The 19,320-nt window shown below is 38.0% G+C and overlaps 1 protein-coding gene across 3 annotated transcripts in view; it reads right to left on the reverse strand.

The window, feature by feature from the left end:
- The window catches only part of NOL4 (nucleolar protein 4), a 509,886-nt gene that overhangs the window by 31,934 nt on the left and 458,632 nt on the right, over positions 1-19,320 (reverse strand). For all 3 annotated transcript variants that reach the window (XM_006835051.1, XM_006835050.1, XM_006835052.1), the window contains one exon: positions 1,307-1,487. In XM_006835051.1, the coding sequence (XP_006835114.1) occupies positions 1,307-1,487 (181 nt within the window). The remainder of the gene's footprint in view (positions 1-1,306; positions 1,488-19,320) is intronic.

A 19,320-nucleotide genomic window follows, 5' to 3' on the forward strand; every position in this document is an offset into this window, starting at 1 on the left:
TTTTTTTTTTTTTTTTAAATCACAGACGCGATTATCAGCAAACCATACACCTTTACAAGATATTTTTCAAGTTCCACTCTAAGGGAATTTTACCTCTTTGATTTCTACAAGAAATGTATGTTTTTTTCTGCACAGCTTTATAAAAAAAAAAAAATTCTGTTACACTTTTGGAGTTTGTCTAATATGATATGCAGACATTGCATGTGTTAATATATCTTTCTGTTATTTAAATACTGGTGGTGTGGTGCTGTAGGGTCAGCACTGGACTGCGAACCACAAGGTCAGCAGTTCAAAGTCATCGGTTGCACCTCAGAAACCCTATGCAGGGTTGCTATGAGTCGGAACCTGACTCAACAGCACCTAGCCAAAACAACAATGATATTTAAACATGGATGTTAATTAAGTTTGTCCTTTTTTAAAAAGCCCTTCATGTATTGTATTCTCAATGAATACATATAGACATAGTAACTATTGTGAGACTAGTACAGGACCGGGAGGGTTTCCTTCTGTCAAGTATATGGAGTCACTGTGATTCAGAAACACTTCAATGGCACTAACAATGACACTGTTTTCCCCCCACTTTTTCTTTTAACTCTGCTTATGGTGTCTTTTGTCATATGAAGTTGTGTGTATATGTGATTACATTTGTTGCCTTTTCCCTTTATTATGTTCAGATTTAAATATACTTAGAAAGTTTTTTCTACAATCAGTTAGAAGGAAATAACTCATGATTTTCCCCCCGCCCCTCCAAATATACGTTGGTTATTTTTCACATTTTCACTTCTAGCACATTTGGAATTTATACCGGCTAATAAAGCATGCAACACAGCACTGGCTGGAGAGCCATTAGGTGGATTCCATGTGTTGTTTCATAGCGCACATTTTTAGTTTTAATGCCTGTGAACATTTCATCATATCAGTAAAATTTCTCTTGTCTCAACTGTTACAAATAAAAACCTTTTGTTCATTGAATAAAGATGTCATTTTTCATGATTAGTAAATAACAGCTTTAAGGGCAGAATGAGTCACTACTATTGACTTAAAAAAATAGTTAAGCCTCCAGTTGAGAACTCTCTGGGTATTAAAATAGTAAATCATCAGCTATATAATAGTGCTTTTACATTTAAACAAACAAATTAGACAGAGACATCTATGTTTGTAGAGAATCATTCTGTACTCAATTGTATTGTTTTTAGCAGACTGGCACTGACAGTTGCTTATGACAATATGTCCATTTTCTTCTTTCAAGTTAAAAAAATTCACCACCTCAAATAGACATAAAACCAGAATCTAAATAAAGACTCACCACTACTGGCAGCATCGTTGAGGTTTAGCAGTCCCCCTCCTAGCCCTCTGTAACTATGGTAACTGTAGGTCCCGTTTCCATTGATGTACAACACCTCCTGTGAACCTGATACAGCTGATGTTGAATAAGTGGCCTGGGCTGCCTCTGGCTTACACTGTTTGTCAGCTGGAGCAGATTCATCCTGCAATGACACACAGCATTCCCATGTCAAATCACCATGACTCTTTACCTTGAAAAGAGCTACCTTACTGTTGTCTCCATTTCTGGATTGGATAAGAAAAGAAATACATAGTTAACACTGACTAAGCAACAGGCCCATTTTCAATAACTTTGCTGAAAACTAAAAATGGAAAACAATGTAGCAAAGTGGAACAGATTGGAGATGGAGCAATTTTCAATTGCCAGCTGAATTTAAAACTTCATGAAGAGAAGTTACAACTCAAATCAAACATTTGCTAAAGTTTGAACTTTTTAAAACAATTTGTATGATGAATTAATTACATTCCTTCCATATCTTTTATCCCAATAAGACAAACAAGCAAAAATTTAATAGTCAATTCTGACTTTTAGTGATGCTGTAGGAAGGAGCTCTGGTAGCGTAGTGGTTACGAATCGGGCTGCGAACCACAAGGTCCGCAGTTCGAAACTACCAGCTGCTCTGCGGGAGAAAGATGAGGTGATCTGCTCCCGTAAAGATTTACAGCCTCGGAAACCCTGTTCAGGGTCGCTATGGGTCGAAACCGACTCGACGGCACTTAACAACAACAACAATAGGACAGAGAAGAGCTGCTCCATTTCATTTTCAAGGTTGTCAGTCTTTACAGAAACAGACAGCCTCCCCTTTCTCATGGAGGGACTGGTGACTTTGTCATCAACTTTGATGTTTGCAATCCAACTCTTAACCCATTGTTGTTGCTGTTAAGTGCCGTTGAGTCGATTCGGACCCATACTGACCCTGTATAGGGTTTCCAAGGAGAAGCTGGTGAGCTTGAACCACTGACCTTGCAGTTCAAATGACTTTGCAGTCTGACGCATTAGCCCACAGTGCCACACCAGGACTTTGATTACACCACCACAATAAAAAGACATGAGAACCATGAGATCTCACTTTTGACTATGATACACAATTTACTGGGAGACAATCTGAGGTGATCAGCATCATAGGGTATTTTTAGTAAATCTGCATATACTGGACCTTCATAGTTCAAGCCTGTCTTACTCAAAAGTCAATTGCATAGCTGTCTATGAAAGAAGACACTGCAACTTTATCAATTTTATGCCTGATATTAAAGATTTTCCTATAGATTTCTCTTAGACAAACACTGCATGTGCTTTCTTTTGTATTTCTGATGACAGACCATAAAGAAGCTTGAATGAGCTAAGTATTCAGGATGATGTTCCTGGAAACCCTTTACTGCCGGTAGTACGTGCCATAAATAAGTCTGAAGGAAATATTCATATAAATTACAGTCTTATTGTGAACCAATATTACTGATAAAGCAATCTTTGTGGTACACAAACATAATGGTTATCAGAATGTTATTAACTTTTAAATAGTATTTTGCAATGGAAATGTGAATAGAAATAGGCCAGATAAAAGATGATTCCACCTCATATGGAGTCCAGGTATGGCACTGTGGGATAAGCACTGGACTGCAAGTTCGGTTTGAACTGAAGGGTCAGAAGTTCAAACTCACCAGCTGCTCCTTGGAAACCATATACAGTTGCTATGAACTGGAACCGACTTGAACAGCACTTAACAACTAGAACAGTGTAGTTGTAGTGAGTAGGGCTGCTAACCTCAAGGTCAGCAGTTGGAAACTACCAGCTGTTCTGCAGGAGAAAGACGAGGCTTTCTGCTCCTGTAAAGATTTATAGCCTTGGAAACCCTGTCACTATGAGTCAGAACCGACTCCATGGGATATCGACTCCACGGCATACCACCAACACCAGGGTTGCACAACAATTACTGTAATTACTGTCAATAAATTATACACCTGTAAAAAGTTGAATTGACAAAAACTGTGATCGACATATTTACAACAATAACAAAAGCAAACAAAAAACGGTAGCTGCTGAGGCTGCATATGTACAATTCCAAACCTCGAGGGATTTAGTTTGGCTCGTTGGTTTGGAGATTTAGAGACATGGTTTCATTGGATACCCCAGCTAACTGATCTAATAACAGGTTTAGTGCTTCTGTTCTTCTTCTAGTTCATTGTGTAATGACGAGGGCCTTAAAAGCTTGCAAGTGGCTATCCAAGGGGCAACAAGTCTTTCCTATTCACTTGGGGCAACAGAGGAAGAAGAAGAGTCAGGAATAGGAAGAGGATGGAGAATATATGGCTAACTGCCTCTGTGAACAACTGCCTCCTTTGTCATGAGACCAGAAGAACCAGCTTGTGCCTGTCTATCATTACCAAGCATTTGGATAAAAGATTCCAGAGAAAAATCCTGATCAATAGGGAAAATATGCAGAACAGAATTCCAAATTATTATGGACGTTCTGATGCCATGCAAGGTAGATGAATCTCTGAAGCTAGTGCTCTGAGATAATCTTTAAACCCAGCAATATCCCCTGAACTCATCTTAAAACCAAACAATGTTGATGGTGGTGGTTATGTGTTATTGAATTGATTTTGAATCATAGCAACCCTGTATAGGGTTTCTGAGGCTGTAAATCTTTATGGCAGCAGAAAACCTCATCTCTCTTACTCAAAGCAGCTGAAAGATTCAAACTGATGACCTTGTGGTTAGCAGCCCAACTCATAAACCATAGTAGTTTAACTAAATAGTAAAAAAAGAGTTGGTCCTGAGTATTTTTTTTTTTAATTTAAAGAACTATCTAACTGGTATCAAATTGAAAACAGTAAATCAAAAGATTGAATAGCAACTTCAGAGGGCAGTTAAGTTTATATTAATGAGGGAGGAGCAACTCAGAAAAGGAGGATGACCAAGGTTGAACAACCATTAGATCATGCAATCAATGTCATGGCATGGTATATGTAGAAACTGTTGAACTGGTATATGCTGTTACACATATTCTCAAAACAACAATAAAGTAAAAATTAGAAAAAAGAAGAGAGAAAGGAATACCAACACATTGATGGATAAACCTCCAATGTTCACATGAATTAAACTTGCCCACGCATACAACTCCTATTTCTTTGAAGTAGAGGATTTCAAATTGCTCTCCATGGAAGCCAAAGGCTTCTGGGAAATTTTCAGTCTTCCTGTATGGCAAGAGCACCAGAGATATGCTGTAGTGCTGCGTCCTTCCTCTTTAACCTAACAGTTCACCTTTGCTTTCCTTTATCCTCAGAAAGTGACTACATCTAAGCATTCTGAAAACCACTGGGCTGTGAAGTATTCATTCTGTAAAGGCATGTAGCAATTTAAATGGAAAGAAGGCAAGTGTTGCATACTTCAAAGCAATTTTTAGGTTCTTGTCAGAGTTAGCCTCAAAGAGTTTCCCCAGTAGTGTATTTAACCTCCCATTGTTTAAATAGAAAACAACTTGAGCAACATGAAAAACTTGAGTTTCTAATTTTGGAAAATTGGTAGCTTTTTGGAAACACCATGCCTCATTTCCTGTGTTTGGAAAATGAGAAGATACATGCACAGAAATTTTCTTATCGACAAGTAAAAAGGGAGAAGGTATTGTCTCCATAATAGTTCTCTATGATTCTTTGTATGGTGGAAATAATCAGTATTATTAAGGATGTTATTTTTTAAATTTGCCTTAGTCTTTCATTATTAACTGTTATTCTAGCAATAGTAACAGCATTTAGCAGGCAGATAATTAATTCCATTAATAATCAAAACAGGCCTCCTAGGGATTCATTTGTATTCAAACACAGACTTGCATTATTAATGTTTCTGAAAGTCCACTATATGCTGTAAAAACATCATATAAAAATCTCAATAATACCAGATTTTCAGTCTATTTTGGATAGAAACTTAATATATTTTAATTTTTCTTTCTATCTTGAAACATTTTTATTATTGGTTTCAAAGAAGGATAGTGTTTAGTGACATAAAAACTAAATACACCTCAAAGTCACATTGTATCGTTGTAAGCAACATATAATAATCTTTAGTTTCAAAACCGTCAAAGCTGACAGCTTACACCTGTTTTGGTTTTTTTTTCAATAAAGTAATATGTTATTAGGCTATAAGGAATCATATTTAGGCACTGAAATAAATTTTAATCACCAAAAAGAGCAATAACTTTTATCACAGATTTAATGAGACATGTTTCAAAATATACATATTTTTAAATTTGGCAAACATACGATAGCATCAATTATTGAATGGCCTTCAATGATGCATTAGGTAAATCAATGAATTGTTTTTATCTCAAATTCCTTTGTTTAAAAATAAAGAAAACATTCAGAAAATACATGGTTTCTATAATTAGGCTCTGATCAAATTAATAAATATATCCTTGCTGTCAGAAAACATTCATTTCTTATTTATGAGAAGGTGGGAAGTTCTTACATATACAAGGAAGCCTGGGAATGCATGGAAGAATTTTCAATGCCCACCAGTTTAACTCTTGAGGCACACAGGAACTGGCTGCTTGGTACATTCATGATAGAATCTGGACAGAGGTGAATTTGTCTGTAACTGGCCCACTCAGACTGAATTCCTAGCTTACCACAGATTCCTTTACTTGTGTACCTTTAAAAGACTTGTTTTTTCAATGAAATTTAATTGACTCCTCTTAACTTTTGGGGAATAGACTTTTTGAAAATGTCTTTATCATAGCTTTCATTAGTTTTACTTTCCCCAAGACTTTATATTATGGAATCATTATCCAAGGGTAGGTTAAAAAAAAAATGCTACTAGGGTTCCATTTCATACATGCATGGGTTCATCCCAAACAGAATGTTTTAAACATGTCTGTGTGTCTTGGTGTGGCACCATAGGATAAACACTGGACTGCTAACCACAAGGTTGGTGATTCAAGCCCACCTGCTGCTCCTAGCAAACCCTATATAGTGTCGCTTTGTGTCAGAACTGACTCAACTGCACTTAACAACTGTCATCAGTAGATGACTGCAGACAAGTTCTCTCAATAATACACCCTGGGGTGCCTTCAAAAGAAGGTCCAAGCAGAACAAGGTTTCTGAGGGGCTATGCTGGACCAGTTAAATTCAAGGCAGAGCATTGTTAAAATCAAAGCCCAGAGAGTTATGGTGACTGTTTTTTTGGGACTCCAAAGGGATAGATTTTCTTAGAAACAAAAAGTGGTCATTGGGGTATGTAAGAAAGTTTCATGAAAATTTAAAACTATACTGATGATAAAAAGGCCAGGAAAGTTGCACCCACAAATTTTTTTTCTCAACATGGCAATGCAAGCCATAATTTTTTTGTTTGAAGCAGAGTTTCAGATATGATTAAGCTGGCTGACTCAGAGGAGCTAATTTCTCCAGATTCTGAGTCCTGAATGGAGGGCAACACGGGCCTATATGGAGTCAGAGTCGGGGAGGGGCCAGGCTACATACTTGTTTGAGGGCAGGGGGAAAACTAGGGGGATTGGTCCCATTTGGTGACCTGATTAGCATTTTAGCTTGCCTCCTGGGCGGAGAGGGCAGTGAATGATTTTTACCTTTTCCTGTTTATTGCCCCTTTGATGCCCTTTTCCCAGGAGCATCATCTAAATGTTGCTGTTGCATAAGGAATGGTATTTTGGTATTGGTTTGGATTGTTGATACCCTGTTCGATTGATTATTGTTTTAATGGCAGTTCTTATGGTCTTGATTGCAGTGGGAGTAGGCAAGGACTGATTAAATAAATTCCGAATAAAACAGGATTCCACCCACAAAGGTCTTGAAGCCTTTAAGGGTGAAGAATTATAATTCCCCACCCCCTCCCCACCCCCAGCCTCTGTAGGTTCCACCCATTCCAGGTTTGCACAGGGACATGGGCAACTTTCTGTATTTTTACAAGGTCTTCTACTGCCAGAATCTGGTCATCTACTTGTATGCAGCAGTTAGCAAAATTAACCTTCTCACATACCCCTCCTCCTTCTGCAGCCAATAAGTAGTTTGGGGCTGATCTATTTTGAATAGATGGCATTTTGCACAAGAAGGCTTAGGGTCACCCCATTTCCATTGGTTATAGATTCAGTTAGGAGGGTAACCTCACTTTTATAGCAACTATAGAAGGAGCTCTGGTAGTATAGTGGTTACGAATTGGGCTGCTAACCTCAAGGTTGGCAGTTTGAAACTACCAGCTGTTCCATGGGAGAAAGATAAGGCTTTCTGCTCCCGTAAAGATTTTCAGCCTCGGAAACCCTGTGCAGGGTCACTATGAGTCGGAACCAACTCCATGACACTCACCAACAACATAGAAGAGTAGTGTGGTTACTGTTTGGCCCACCTTGGTGGTGTGGGTGTATAGATTACACAGATTTCTCCCTTTCCTACACCCCAAAGTCTAATTAAAATGAATTCCATGGTGGACATCCTCATGCTTTGGCTGTGTGTAAATCAACCAGCTCCTGGTTTGTGGCTGAAGCAGGGCGGGTTGTCTGTCTCAATGCTACTTTGTGAGGGTTGGTAGGGTCAGTTTCAGCTTCTCATGGAGACGAGGCTTTCTTCAGTCTGCTGTGGTGAATCCAGGTGGAGACTCCTTCTACCTTGGCTGCTGAGTTTGGGATAATTTCTTTTCTAGTCCTCCGTAATCTTTACAGATGCTTCTGATCCAGAGGTCTTGGCTGGTTTCTCTGGTTCTACCTCTCCTTCTGAGTCCGGTCGGAAGAGGTAGGTATGGCAGCCGACTGCCCCACTTGGAGGAGAAGGTACTGTCAAATGTGGTGGTGGTGTGCTGTCTCATCCGCAGAGGGGTGCTCACCATCAGCCACTCCCTGACTGTGATCCAGTGGCTCAAGGCGCAACCTACCATATTCCAATGGTAAGAAGGGCTGTCTTATGAAAATTTCATTAGCAATCTTTACCTCTCTCTCAACACTCATGGAAGCAGCAGTCAAGAAATCAAATGACATATTGTACTAGGCAAATCTGCTGCACAAGATGTTTTTAAAATGTTGAAGAGCAAAGATGTCAGCTTGAGGGCTAAGGTGCACCTGACCCAAGCCACGGTATTTTCAATAACCTCAGTGAATAAGGAAGACTGGAGAAGAATTGATGCTTTTGAGTTATGGTGTTGGAGGAGAATATTGAAAGTGCCATGGGCCGCCAAAAGAACCAACAGATCCATTTTGGAAGAAGTGTAGTCAGAGTGCTCCTTGGAGACCAAGATGGCCAAACTTCGTCTCTCATACTTCGGACATATTGTCAGGAGGGACCAGTCACTGGAGATGTATATCATGTTTGGTAAGGTGGAGGGTCAGAGAAGAAGAGGAAGACCCCCAACGAGATGGATTGGCCAAGTGGCAGCATCAATGGGCTCAAGCGTGGCAACAATTGTGAGGTTGGCCTAGGACCAGGCAGTATTTCATTTTGTTGGGCATAGAGTCGCTATGAGTTGGCAGTGACTTGATGGCACCTGACAACAACAAACCTCTTCCCTACATCCCTGATCTTACATCTGCAGATTTATTCTTCTTTCCTAAACTCAAAGAACATTGAAAAGGACCAAGATTTGAATCACTAAAGAATGCCAAAGCTACCTTTGACATAGTAAATCAAAAGTTGTAGTATTCTTTGGGGAAGGGTTGCTGCTGTTAGGTGCCAACGAGTTGGTGCTGATTCATAGTGACACTATGCACAACAGAATGAAACACTGCCCAGTCCCGCACCAACCTCACAATTCCTGCCCATTGGTGCTGCAACTGTGCCAATCCATCTCATTGGGTGGTCTTCCTCTTTTTTTCTCTGACCCTCCACTTTCCCAAACATTATGCCTTCCCTAGAGACTGGTCCCTTCTAATAACATGTCTGAAGTATGAGAAACGAAGGGTTAGAGGGATGAATAAAAACACTATCTTCAGATGTGTACGGGACTAGATGGAGGATATTGTTAAGAAATGATAGTTTTTACATTTTTATAATTTGTTCCATAACAGTTTCTATAATTCTGCAATACACTTTTCTTAGGATTTCTGGTGTGGTGTTGTAGGATACGCTCTAGACCTCAAATCACAAAGTTGGCTGTTCAAACTCACCAGCTGCTCCTCAGAAGACCTGTACAGGGTCACGATGTCAGAACTGACTGTACAGCACTTAACAACAACAATAACAGGATTCTATAGGAATATTTTCTGATTTAGCCTCATATTTCCTATACCTGTAAGGATAATCAGATAACACCAGTAACATTCATTACTAGTTTCAATAATACAGACACATTGTATCTGCTTACCTTTTACCTTACAGTGTTATGTACCTTGTAGTTTGCAAAGCATTTTGGGTCAATATTGCATTCCAAGAACTTCATCTTGGTGGTCAGAGCATGTTAGTAATGGTCAAGCTTTGTAAGGTATAAAAACTTGCACAAATCTCTAAAACTTAACCATTACAAAACATTAGTGGATAATTTAGACCTCAATTTGTCTGAATTTTCTACAAGATTATTACTGGATTCTTCTTTCCATATATGTTCATTGTAATTTATGTGAAGGAAATATTTTTACTTAAGTTATTGCTCTTGTAGTATAGCAGTTACGAGTCAGGCTGCTAATCTCAAGATTAGCAGTTCAAAACTTCCAGTGGTTCCACCAAAGAAAGATGAGTCTTTCTGCTCCTGTAGATTTACAGTCTCACAAACTCAATATAAGGTCACTATGCATCAGAACCGACTTCATGGCACATCACCACCACCACCGCCAAGGTACTGCTCTAAATATGTCCACTTCTCTATTAGTATGGATCAGTGAGAGAATGCAATTCATTTCATGTATAAAGTACTGGAAAATATTTATATCTTCTCAAAGCTTCACTTTTTTCCAATAGTGTTCCCATACATTGCTAAGAGTTTTCAAGGAAATTAATAAACGATTTGAGAAAACTAGAGCTTCCATATGAAATGCTTTCTTGCCAAGAAAAATATCTGTCTGCACTTAACAGTGAGTGTGCTTATTGCCTGGGATGCTGAGATGATTTCTAATGTCATCAGCACCACTCACTCACTTACTCTCATCCACAATGTGATTCAGAAAGTCATTCCTTTCATGTAATTCATTAGGAGAATTCTGTGTAGTCTCCTCTGCTTTCTGGCAAACAAATGATTAATATGCTTGCAAAGAACTTTGCTCTTTGCATGTTGTTGTTGTTGCTGCTATGTGCCGTGGAGTCAGTTCCAACTCATAGCCACCCTGCAAAGGGTTTCTGAGGCTGTTAATCTTTACGGGAGCAGAACGCCTCATCTTTCTCCCATGGAGCAGCTGGTAGTTTCGAACTGCTGACCTTGAGGTTCGCAGCCTGATTCATAACCACTACGCTACCAAAGCTCCTTTGCATAGATGCTCCTAAATACATCAAGACAGACAGTAAGGAAAGCCATGCTTGACTCCATCAGGGTAACCTCATAATAAGAGTTGACAGAATAAAGAAGTGAAACTGAATTTGTATGTGACTTTAGATAGTGTCACCTTCCTAAAGTCATGCAATAGCTCTATCACCCAGCGGTTTATCAAACACTTTGAACAACAGAATAATAATTTAATAAATTTTCTCTGTGTCAATCTTTATGAACACACAAATTCACATGACACTTTCACACTGAAAGTGTGAAACAATGAAAGTTTGAAGATCATTTGCTTACAGAATAACATAAAATATGATAGCAATAATTCTGACCCAATATATATGGATATATTACTGGCAAAAAGGAATCAATGGCAGTGCAATGTCATCTTCTTTAAAATTCTTCCTGATAGCCATAAAATTGGATTATTAGTGAGACTAGAGGTGTATCATTTTAAATTACAGGTTTCAATGTAGCACTTTGCCATTTAGCTATTAACCAAAAAATTGAATTTAAAAAATAAATGTCTGGAGACCTTTGCAGCAAGATGGCAGAGTAGGCAGAGGTACTGGCAGACCCTCTGAAACAAAGACATGGGAGACCAAGTGAAACAGGTACAGATGGTGATCCTGGGGCTTCAGTGGATACGACTGAGAGGTGGATTGAGTGCTGACTTGAAGAGGAAGTAGAACAGCAACAGCCAGAGAGAAGAAAAACTAGAAAGCTGTCAGGTGGTGTGGTCATTTTGAGCTTTTGTGATCAGCTGTTCATACAGCAGTCCATAAACACAGGAAATGGCTGGAGGCTGGTGGCAAGGGAGGGGTACAATTTTCCCTTGTTCCTGTGCCCTCAGGACAGTCAGTCGGGAGTGTGTACAGCCCTTGCCTTCACCAACCCAGTGGCCAGTAGTGCCGTCTCTTGTGCAGTCTTGGCTCTGCCTGAGGTCAGGCACCAGAAATGCCCTCCCTTCCCCCATCTCTTCTTCTGCACTGAACTATGCTGCACAGTGAACAGATAACTGCATTCACACTTCCAATCTATATCACATCCAGCAGGAGGCAGGTGGTGAGTACCCGAGAACACACCAATATGCAATCATCAACTAAATAGAAATACAATGAGACCACAATGTCAGACAATTTCAGCTTATATGAAGAAAGAAGGCAAAGTTCCTCAAATAGGTGGTCAACATTCAGAGTGAGAAAATGTTATGTCAGAAATGGTATCAGACCTACGGGGTTAAGAAATTTAAAGAGTGATATTTAGGTGCTTTCAATGGATTGAAAGAAAGATCAATGAAAGCAAGGAGAACACAGGAAAAACTTCAGAAGAATTCAGGAAAACACTACGAGAACAAACTCACGCAAAAAAATTACATATTTGAAACCATACAGAAAGCAATTAGAATGACAAGATTAATACTAAAACTTCAGAAACAGTACATTGAAAGGGCAAAGAAGTACAAATCTCTCAATCAGCTAGAGCAGGTATGGGGAACGTCTGGCCTCATAAGTGCTTTGAAATTATTTGGTCTGGCCCCGCCAAGGCAACTGCAGTTCCAGCCATCACATTGGGGTATGGGGTTTAAGTTAACTATATGTTTAACCAAATATAGCAGGCTAATTTTTAAGTTGATAATTTTATATGACTCATGAATAATGTTATAAATTTTGGTAGAAAAAGTTTCCCAATCCCTGTGCTAGAGGAGCAATAAGAAAAGAAAAAAATAAAAAAAAATCTGAAGAAAGCCTAAGTTTTATGTAGGACACTATTAAGAGGAATAAGTTAAGTGTGAATGAAATTCTAGAACAAGAAGGGACACAAACAAAACAACAATAAACTATGGAGAAATTGTCCAAGAGTAGCTGGAAGAAAACTTCCCTAACTGCATGGAAAATGAGAAGATAATCATTTAAGAAGTTAAATTAACTCCAAACAGAATAGGCCCTAAAAGAAAATCATTAAAGATAAGCAAAAAATCCTGAGAGCAGCTTGGTTAAAACAAAAAATTACCTACAAAGGAGAATTAATAAGGCTAACCACTGATTTCTCGGCAGAAAGTATTCAGAAAAGAATACAATAAGATTATATATATCAAACTGAAAGAAAAAAATTGCCAACCAAGAACCATGTTGTTGTTAGGTTGTCAAGTCCGATTTGACTCATAGCAATCCTATGCACAACAAAACACTGTCCAGTTCTGTACCGTCCTCATAATTATTGTTAGTTTGACCTCATTTTTTATGAACCTGTGTGAATCCGTCTTGTTGGGGAATCTTCCTCCTTTTTGCTGACCCTGCACTTTACCAAGCACCAAGCAAAATTGTTTATTGAATATGATGCTGAAATTAGGACATTTTCAGATAAAAAGAAATGAAAGGAATTTGCAAAATCCAGACTGATCTTATAAAAAAAATACTAAAGGGAGTTCTTTGGACAGAGAACCATGGTATCTCTTGTTCTCTATTTTTAGTCTTGTCAGTTTCTTTTGCTTTGAATACTTCTATATCTTGTCATGAGTAGGAACCGATTCAGCGGCACACAACCACCACCAACCACATACTGCTCTTGCACCATCCTTATAGCCCTTGCTAGGCTTGAGCCATAGTTACCGCCATGTGTCAATCCATCTCATTGAGGATCTTCCTCTTTTTCACTGACTCTCTACTTCACCAAGCATGATGGCCTTCTCCAGGGGCTCATCCCTCCTGGTAACAATTCAGAGACATCTTTCTAGTGTTATAAAATTTTCAGCCACCTGAATTGTCCTTCATAGAATATATAGGAAGTCTCTCATAATTCTTGTAGGAGTAGTGTATCATCCTCTGATGATGATTTTTATTTATTTAACTGCTTATTTCTCTAATTTCAAGATACATAATATGTACTGTTGAAGAGTTAATTTATTTTCTTTAAAGTTCCTTATACTTCTTTTTAACTTTTCATGTGACGTAAAAAAAGTATTATGTAGCAAAGGCAAGATCAGACATGGTGTTCATAAACAGTAAGGGAAAAAGAAAATGTTCTTTTTCACAACCTTACTAACCTAATATAAAATGCAACATAACAGAAATATTTTCCTCCCTACATCTCTAATCTATCCTTTAGACACTCTAAAACAAACAAAAAAAGAATGACTTATTTATTGGAACTTTTAAAAACTCTTTTTCTTCAAGCAATTAGCTTCATTAAAAAAAAAAAAAAGATACAGCGTATAAGACATTCTAGGAGAAAAACAGAGTTGAATTGTATATAAATTAGTTCTCTAGTTCTCAGGTTGCTATAAATTAAAATACATTGAACCAAATATTCTACTGAAGATGGGGGTGAGGAAAAAATCTAAAAATACAATTAAATTCTAGCAAAGTTTTGTCCCAAAGCAAGATTATAAACGTGATATTTATAGGAGAATCTATTAACTATACAGACTACTAGAGATGGAATAAACGTTCAGAAAAATGTATGTAATGAACTTTAAGAAGCACAGTAGATGTAAGTTAATTAATTTTATAAGACATTAACGATTGGCTACTACATAGCAACTTATTAACATGGTGAAGAAAACGAATAACACCAACATAGTGGTTATCTAAGATAAGATATTGGGCAGGGCAGGAGGTGCATTATTTATTTGCAATTCAATCAATTTTTTATATAAAGGGGCTTTATAAAGAGATTTCATTCATGTCTGGTAGTTAATTTTACTTAGTAAGGATATACATTTATTTTATTTTGTATATATATCATTATTTTTATTGTTGTTAAGTGTTGTCGAGTTTGTTCCAACCCATAGCGAGGTTTCCGAAGAGTAGCTGTTGACTTTGTGGTTCAAACCGACCTTGCAGTCTAGCACATTAACCCACAATGCCATACCAGGATTCCACACATGATAAATATTAGCTATGGGCTATGTAAAGGGGTTTACAAAGGGATTTAAATAATTTCTGGTAGTTAACAATTCTACTCTTGTAAAAAGGCTATGCAATTTATTCACTAAATAACAATGTCACCTATTACTGGTTAATACCTAAATAAATCTGGAGGTATTAATACATGGAGACTGATGGTACAATTAAACACTAGGCTGCTAACCAAAAGATTGGTGGTTAGAATTAATTCAGTTGCTCCGTAGGAGGAAGGCCTTTAAAAAATTTGCTTGTGTAAAGATTTTTGTGTTGTTATTGTTAAGTGACGTCAAGTTGCTTCTGATCCATAATGACCCTGTATAGGGTTTCTGAGGAGCAGCTGGAAAGTCTAAGCTTGAACCATTGACCTTGCATTTCAAACCGACTGCGAGTCTAGCACATTAACCCAAAGCGCAACAGCAAGATGTCTTGTAAAGACTACAGCCTAGGAAATTCTATGGGACAGGTCTACTCTGTCACATAAGGTCACTGTGAGTCATAATCGACTTAATGTCATCTTCCAAAATGTTTACATTAAACTGGGTATAAGAGTCACCCATTCATTTTGATAACATTGTCCTTACTGCAACATTTTCCACCACTCATCTGTCAGTTTGTCTTACTATGGTGTCTTGCGTGTTGCTGTGGGTCTGGCAGCTATGCCATGGGTCTTTTGAATGCCAGCAGGGTCACCCACTATGGACAGGTTTCAGATGAGTTTCCAGACAAAGACAGACTAGGAAGAAGGAGAGATGGACTACTTCCAAATACCTGAAAATCTTATGAATAGCAGTAGAACACTGTAAATACCAGATTATTGAATATTGAAACATGATGATAAGCACAAGAATATCGCCAGATATAGTGCTAGATGATGAGCCCCTCAGGTTGGGAGACATGCAAACTGTGACTGGGGAAGAGCAACTCCTCAAAATGGAGTTGACCTTTAAGATGCAAGTCGAATAAAGCCCTCAGGACCTTCATTTGCTGATGAGGCACAACTCAAAATGAATAGAAACAGCTGTAAATATCCATTAATAATCAGACCATGGAATTACAAAGTATGGGTCTATAAAAATTGGAAACTGTCCAATATGAAATGGAACACATAAACATCAATATCCTAGGTATTAGTAAACTGAAATAGACTGGTATTAGCCACTTTGAATCTTATGAATTTGAATCTCATAATCACATGGTTTACTCTTCTAGAAATGACAAACTGAAGAGGAATGACGTTACATTCATCATCAAATAGGACATATCAAAATCAGTCATGAAGTACAGCGTTGTCTGTGATAGGATAATATCCATACGTCTACAAGGAAGACCAGTTCATATCACAAGTATTCAAATTTACGCACCAACCACTAAAAACAGTGATGATGAAATTGAAGAAGTCTATCGATTTCTTCAATCTAAAATTGATAAAAATGCAATATAGATGTATTGATAATTACTAGTGATTGCATTGCAAAGGTTGGAAACAAAATGGAAGGATCAGTATTTGGAAAGTACGGCTTTGGTGATAGAAACAATGTTGGAGATCGTGTGATAGAATTTTGCAAGACCAATGACTTGTTCATTGCAAATACCTTTTTTAAACAACATAAAAGACAACTATACATATGGACCTCACCAGTTGCTTCTTGTAAACTCTATACAGGATCACTGTAAGTTGGAACTGACTCGTGGATACTTAACAACAACAACATACTTAATAAACATAACTTACCACAATGAATGCTAAATATTAAGATTCTTTAGGGTCCTGGTGTGACACTATAGGATAATACTGGACTACTAACCACAAGGTTGACAGTTCAAACTCACCAGCCGCTAAAAATCAGAATCAACTTGATGGTAATTAACAGCAAACGTGATTAATTCCAACCCATAACATTTCAATCACATTATATTCATGTGAAAGTTGGACCATTAATAAGGAAGATCAAAGAAGAACTGATGCATTTGAGTTGCAAATACTATTGAATATACCATGGACTTCCAGAAGAACAAACATCTATTTTTGTAGTAAGTTCAACTAGAATGCCCCTTATACGTGATGAGTGTGAAGTTTTGCCTCTTATACTAGACAGGTTATCAGGAGAGACCAGCTCCTTGAGAAGGACATCATGCTTGGTAAAGTAGAGGGTCCTCAAAACAGAGGAAGACCTTCAATGAGATGCATTGACACAGTGTCTGTAGCGATGGACTCAACTCAAGAATAACTACAGTTGTAAGGATGGTGCAGGACCACGTAGTGCTGAGTCCTCTTGACATAGGGTTGCTATGAGCCAGAACCCACCGAACAGCACCTAAGAACAGCAATCCCTAAGCACATCTGTTTTTAGATCTATATTCAGATTTTCACTAGCAAAAATGCAAAATTGCTTCTTTAATCTTCTGGAACTTGTGAACTGTCCTGAAACTGCAGTCTCCAGTACAAATATTCAGAGATGGGGGAATAGGATGCTTTATTTAAATAGCCTTTAAAACAAAATGAAGCAAAGTTGAAAAATAACTGGCACTGCACAGATTATTCTTCCATGCATTTTGCATTTTCTTTACTTCAAAACTTCCCTTTGAAGGGATTTGTTTTGTTTTATTCCAGGCACCACGCAGAATTTGCTGATAAGCAGTGATTTTCTCATTTCAGTACAAAATCAGAAAGGTGATTAATAATTTGTCAGTTTCCAGAAACATAAATTATGCAAATGACTGATAACACTGTTTCTTCCTCCTTAGTCTTTGAGTTGTGGTGTTGGAGGAGAATACTGAAAGTGCCATGGACTGCCAAAAGAACCAATAGATCTATTTTGGAAGAAGTGCAACCAGAGTGCTCCTTGGAAGCCAAGATGGCTAGGCTTTGTCTCTCATACTTTGGACACATTGTCTGGAGAGAACAGTTGCTGGAGAAGGATGTCATGCTGGGTAAGGTGGAGGGTCAGAGAAAAAGAGGAAGACCCCCAATGAGATGGATCAGCCATCATTGACATCATTGATGGCATCAAGTGTGGCGGCGGTAGTGAGGTTGGCCCAGGATTGGACATTGTTTCGTTCTGCTGTGCATGGGGTCGCTATGAGTCAGTTCTGACTCGATGGCACCTGGGCCCTTGAAAAGGAAATGATGAGCTTATGGTTCTGTGTGTACATCACTCATGGAGAGTGTACAAGAACAATTCATTCCAGAGATGCAGTGGAATGCTGATTGATCCCTTCACCATCTTTTTTGTCCTAGTATGGCTAAATGGACAGTGGGACACAGTCCTATCTGCCACATCATTCTTTGTAAAGTACTTTGAATGTTGTTGAGTCAGTTCAAACTCATAGTGACCTTGTATAGGGTTTCCCAGGAGCAGCTGGTGATGTTGAACCTCCAATCTTGTGGTTCAAGCTGACCTTGCAGTCCAGCACATTAACCCACAGTGCCACACCAGGTCTCCAAAAAATATTTCCAATAGTGTGGAATAAAATGCTGTATATGCAGAGTATATACTATACAACAACCCAATATAACTATCTTCAATTCTATAGGAATTTAAACATAATGATCTCATTCTAAGGTGTGTGTTTTATGGGATTGCATACTGAGAGCTACATTTTCCTTACTAAGTCCTTCCACATCTGCCTCAATTGCTTTAAAAGTCAGCTTTCAGGAAACTTCATCCTAAGCAGCCTTCATTTGAAATGATTTTCATTTTTTATTGCATAGATGTCTTATAACTCGAATGTAGTAATTCTGTCCCATTTTTAAACTGGACAGATCTTTGCTGGAATGAAACTTAAATAATACGTCTGACTGTTTGAGAACCAGCAGCGTATCCCTCTCTGAACTTAAATGAAGGACAGGCAGCTCAGCTCAAAGTGAATACTGATTGACTCATGCCAAGAGGGTAAAAAAAAAAATCACACAAAATTGGAAGTTTAAAATAAAATAAACTTGACTCCAGTGGTTAATTAAGAACAAGGTTCATAATTCAGCTTAAGTTTGACATATGCCATTTCCTGTATTTACATATTCTTTCTGATACATGTATTATTTATAATTCACAAGTACACTCTTATCTTCTGAAGAGAAAGGAAAGCCACACATTTTCCCATGCCAAAATATAGTAAAATGAACTGTTTTATGTAAACAGTTTTATTTCTTTTGTTTTGACATAATTTTCATATCTACTATAAAAAAGTATAAAGGAGGCAATATTTGCACATTCATCTAAACTGAAGTGTGAAAATATCTAAAGACTATTCTATTTCTCATTCCAATTAAATTTTCAAAGGATTAGCAAAGCTTTAATTTTTAAAGCAAAAACGTTGGGAATTACATGGGTGATAAAAGACCTGGCTCGTATTAGGTGAATCAAAAGTAATGATACATGAGGGGGTGGCTCATAGGACCCAGGAAAGTTAGATAAAGGACTGAAAAGGTCTGGTGATAGGACAATAAGAAATTGAAAGGAAAGTGTTAATTTCAAAGAGATTTGCTCCTTTTAAAAGTATTAAAATGCAAACATTTTATAGCAATATTCAGGACAAATAAAAAATTTCAACAGAAGGCTATTTGCCTCCCCTCCTGTATAATTATATCCTGGTGTGGTGCTGTGGTTATGTGCCAGACTGCAAAGCCATTTAAACTGCAAGGCCAGTGGTTCAAGCTTACCAGCTGCTCCT

The sequence above is a fragment of the Chrysochloris asiatica genome, unplaced genomic scaffold (assembly GCF_000296735.1).
Source record: "Chrysochloris asiatica unplaced genomic scaffold, ChrAsi1.0 scaffold00015, whole genome shotgun sequence".
Taxonomy (NCBI): Eukaryota; Metazoa; Chordata; class Mammalia; order Afrosoricida; family Chrysochloridae; genus Chrysochloris; species Chrysochloris asiatica.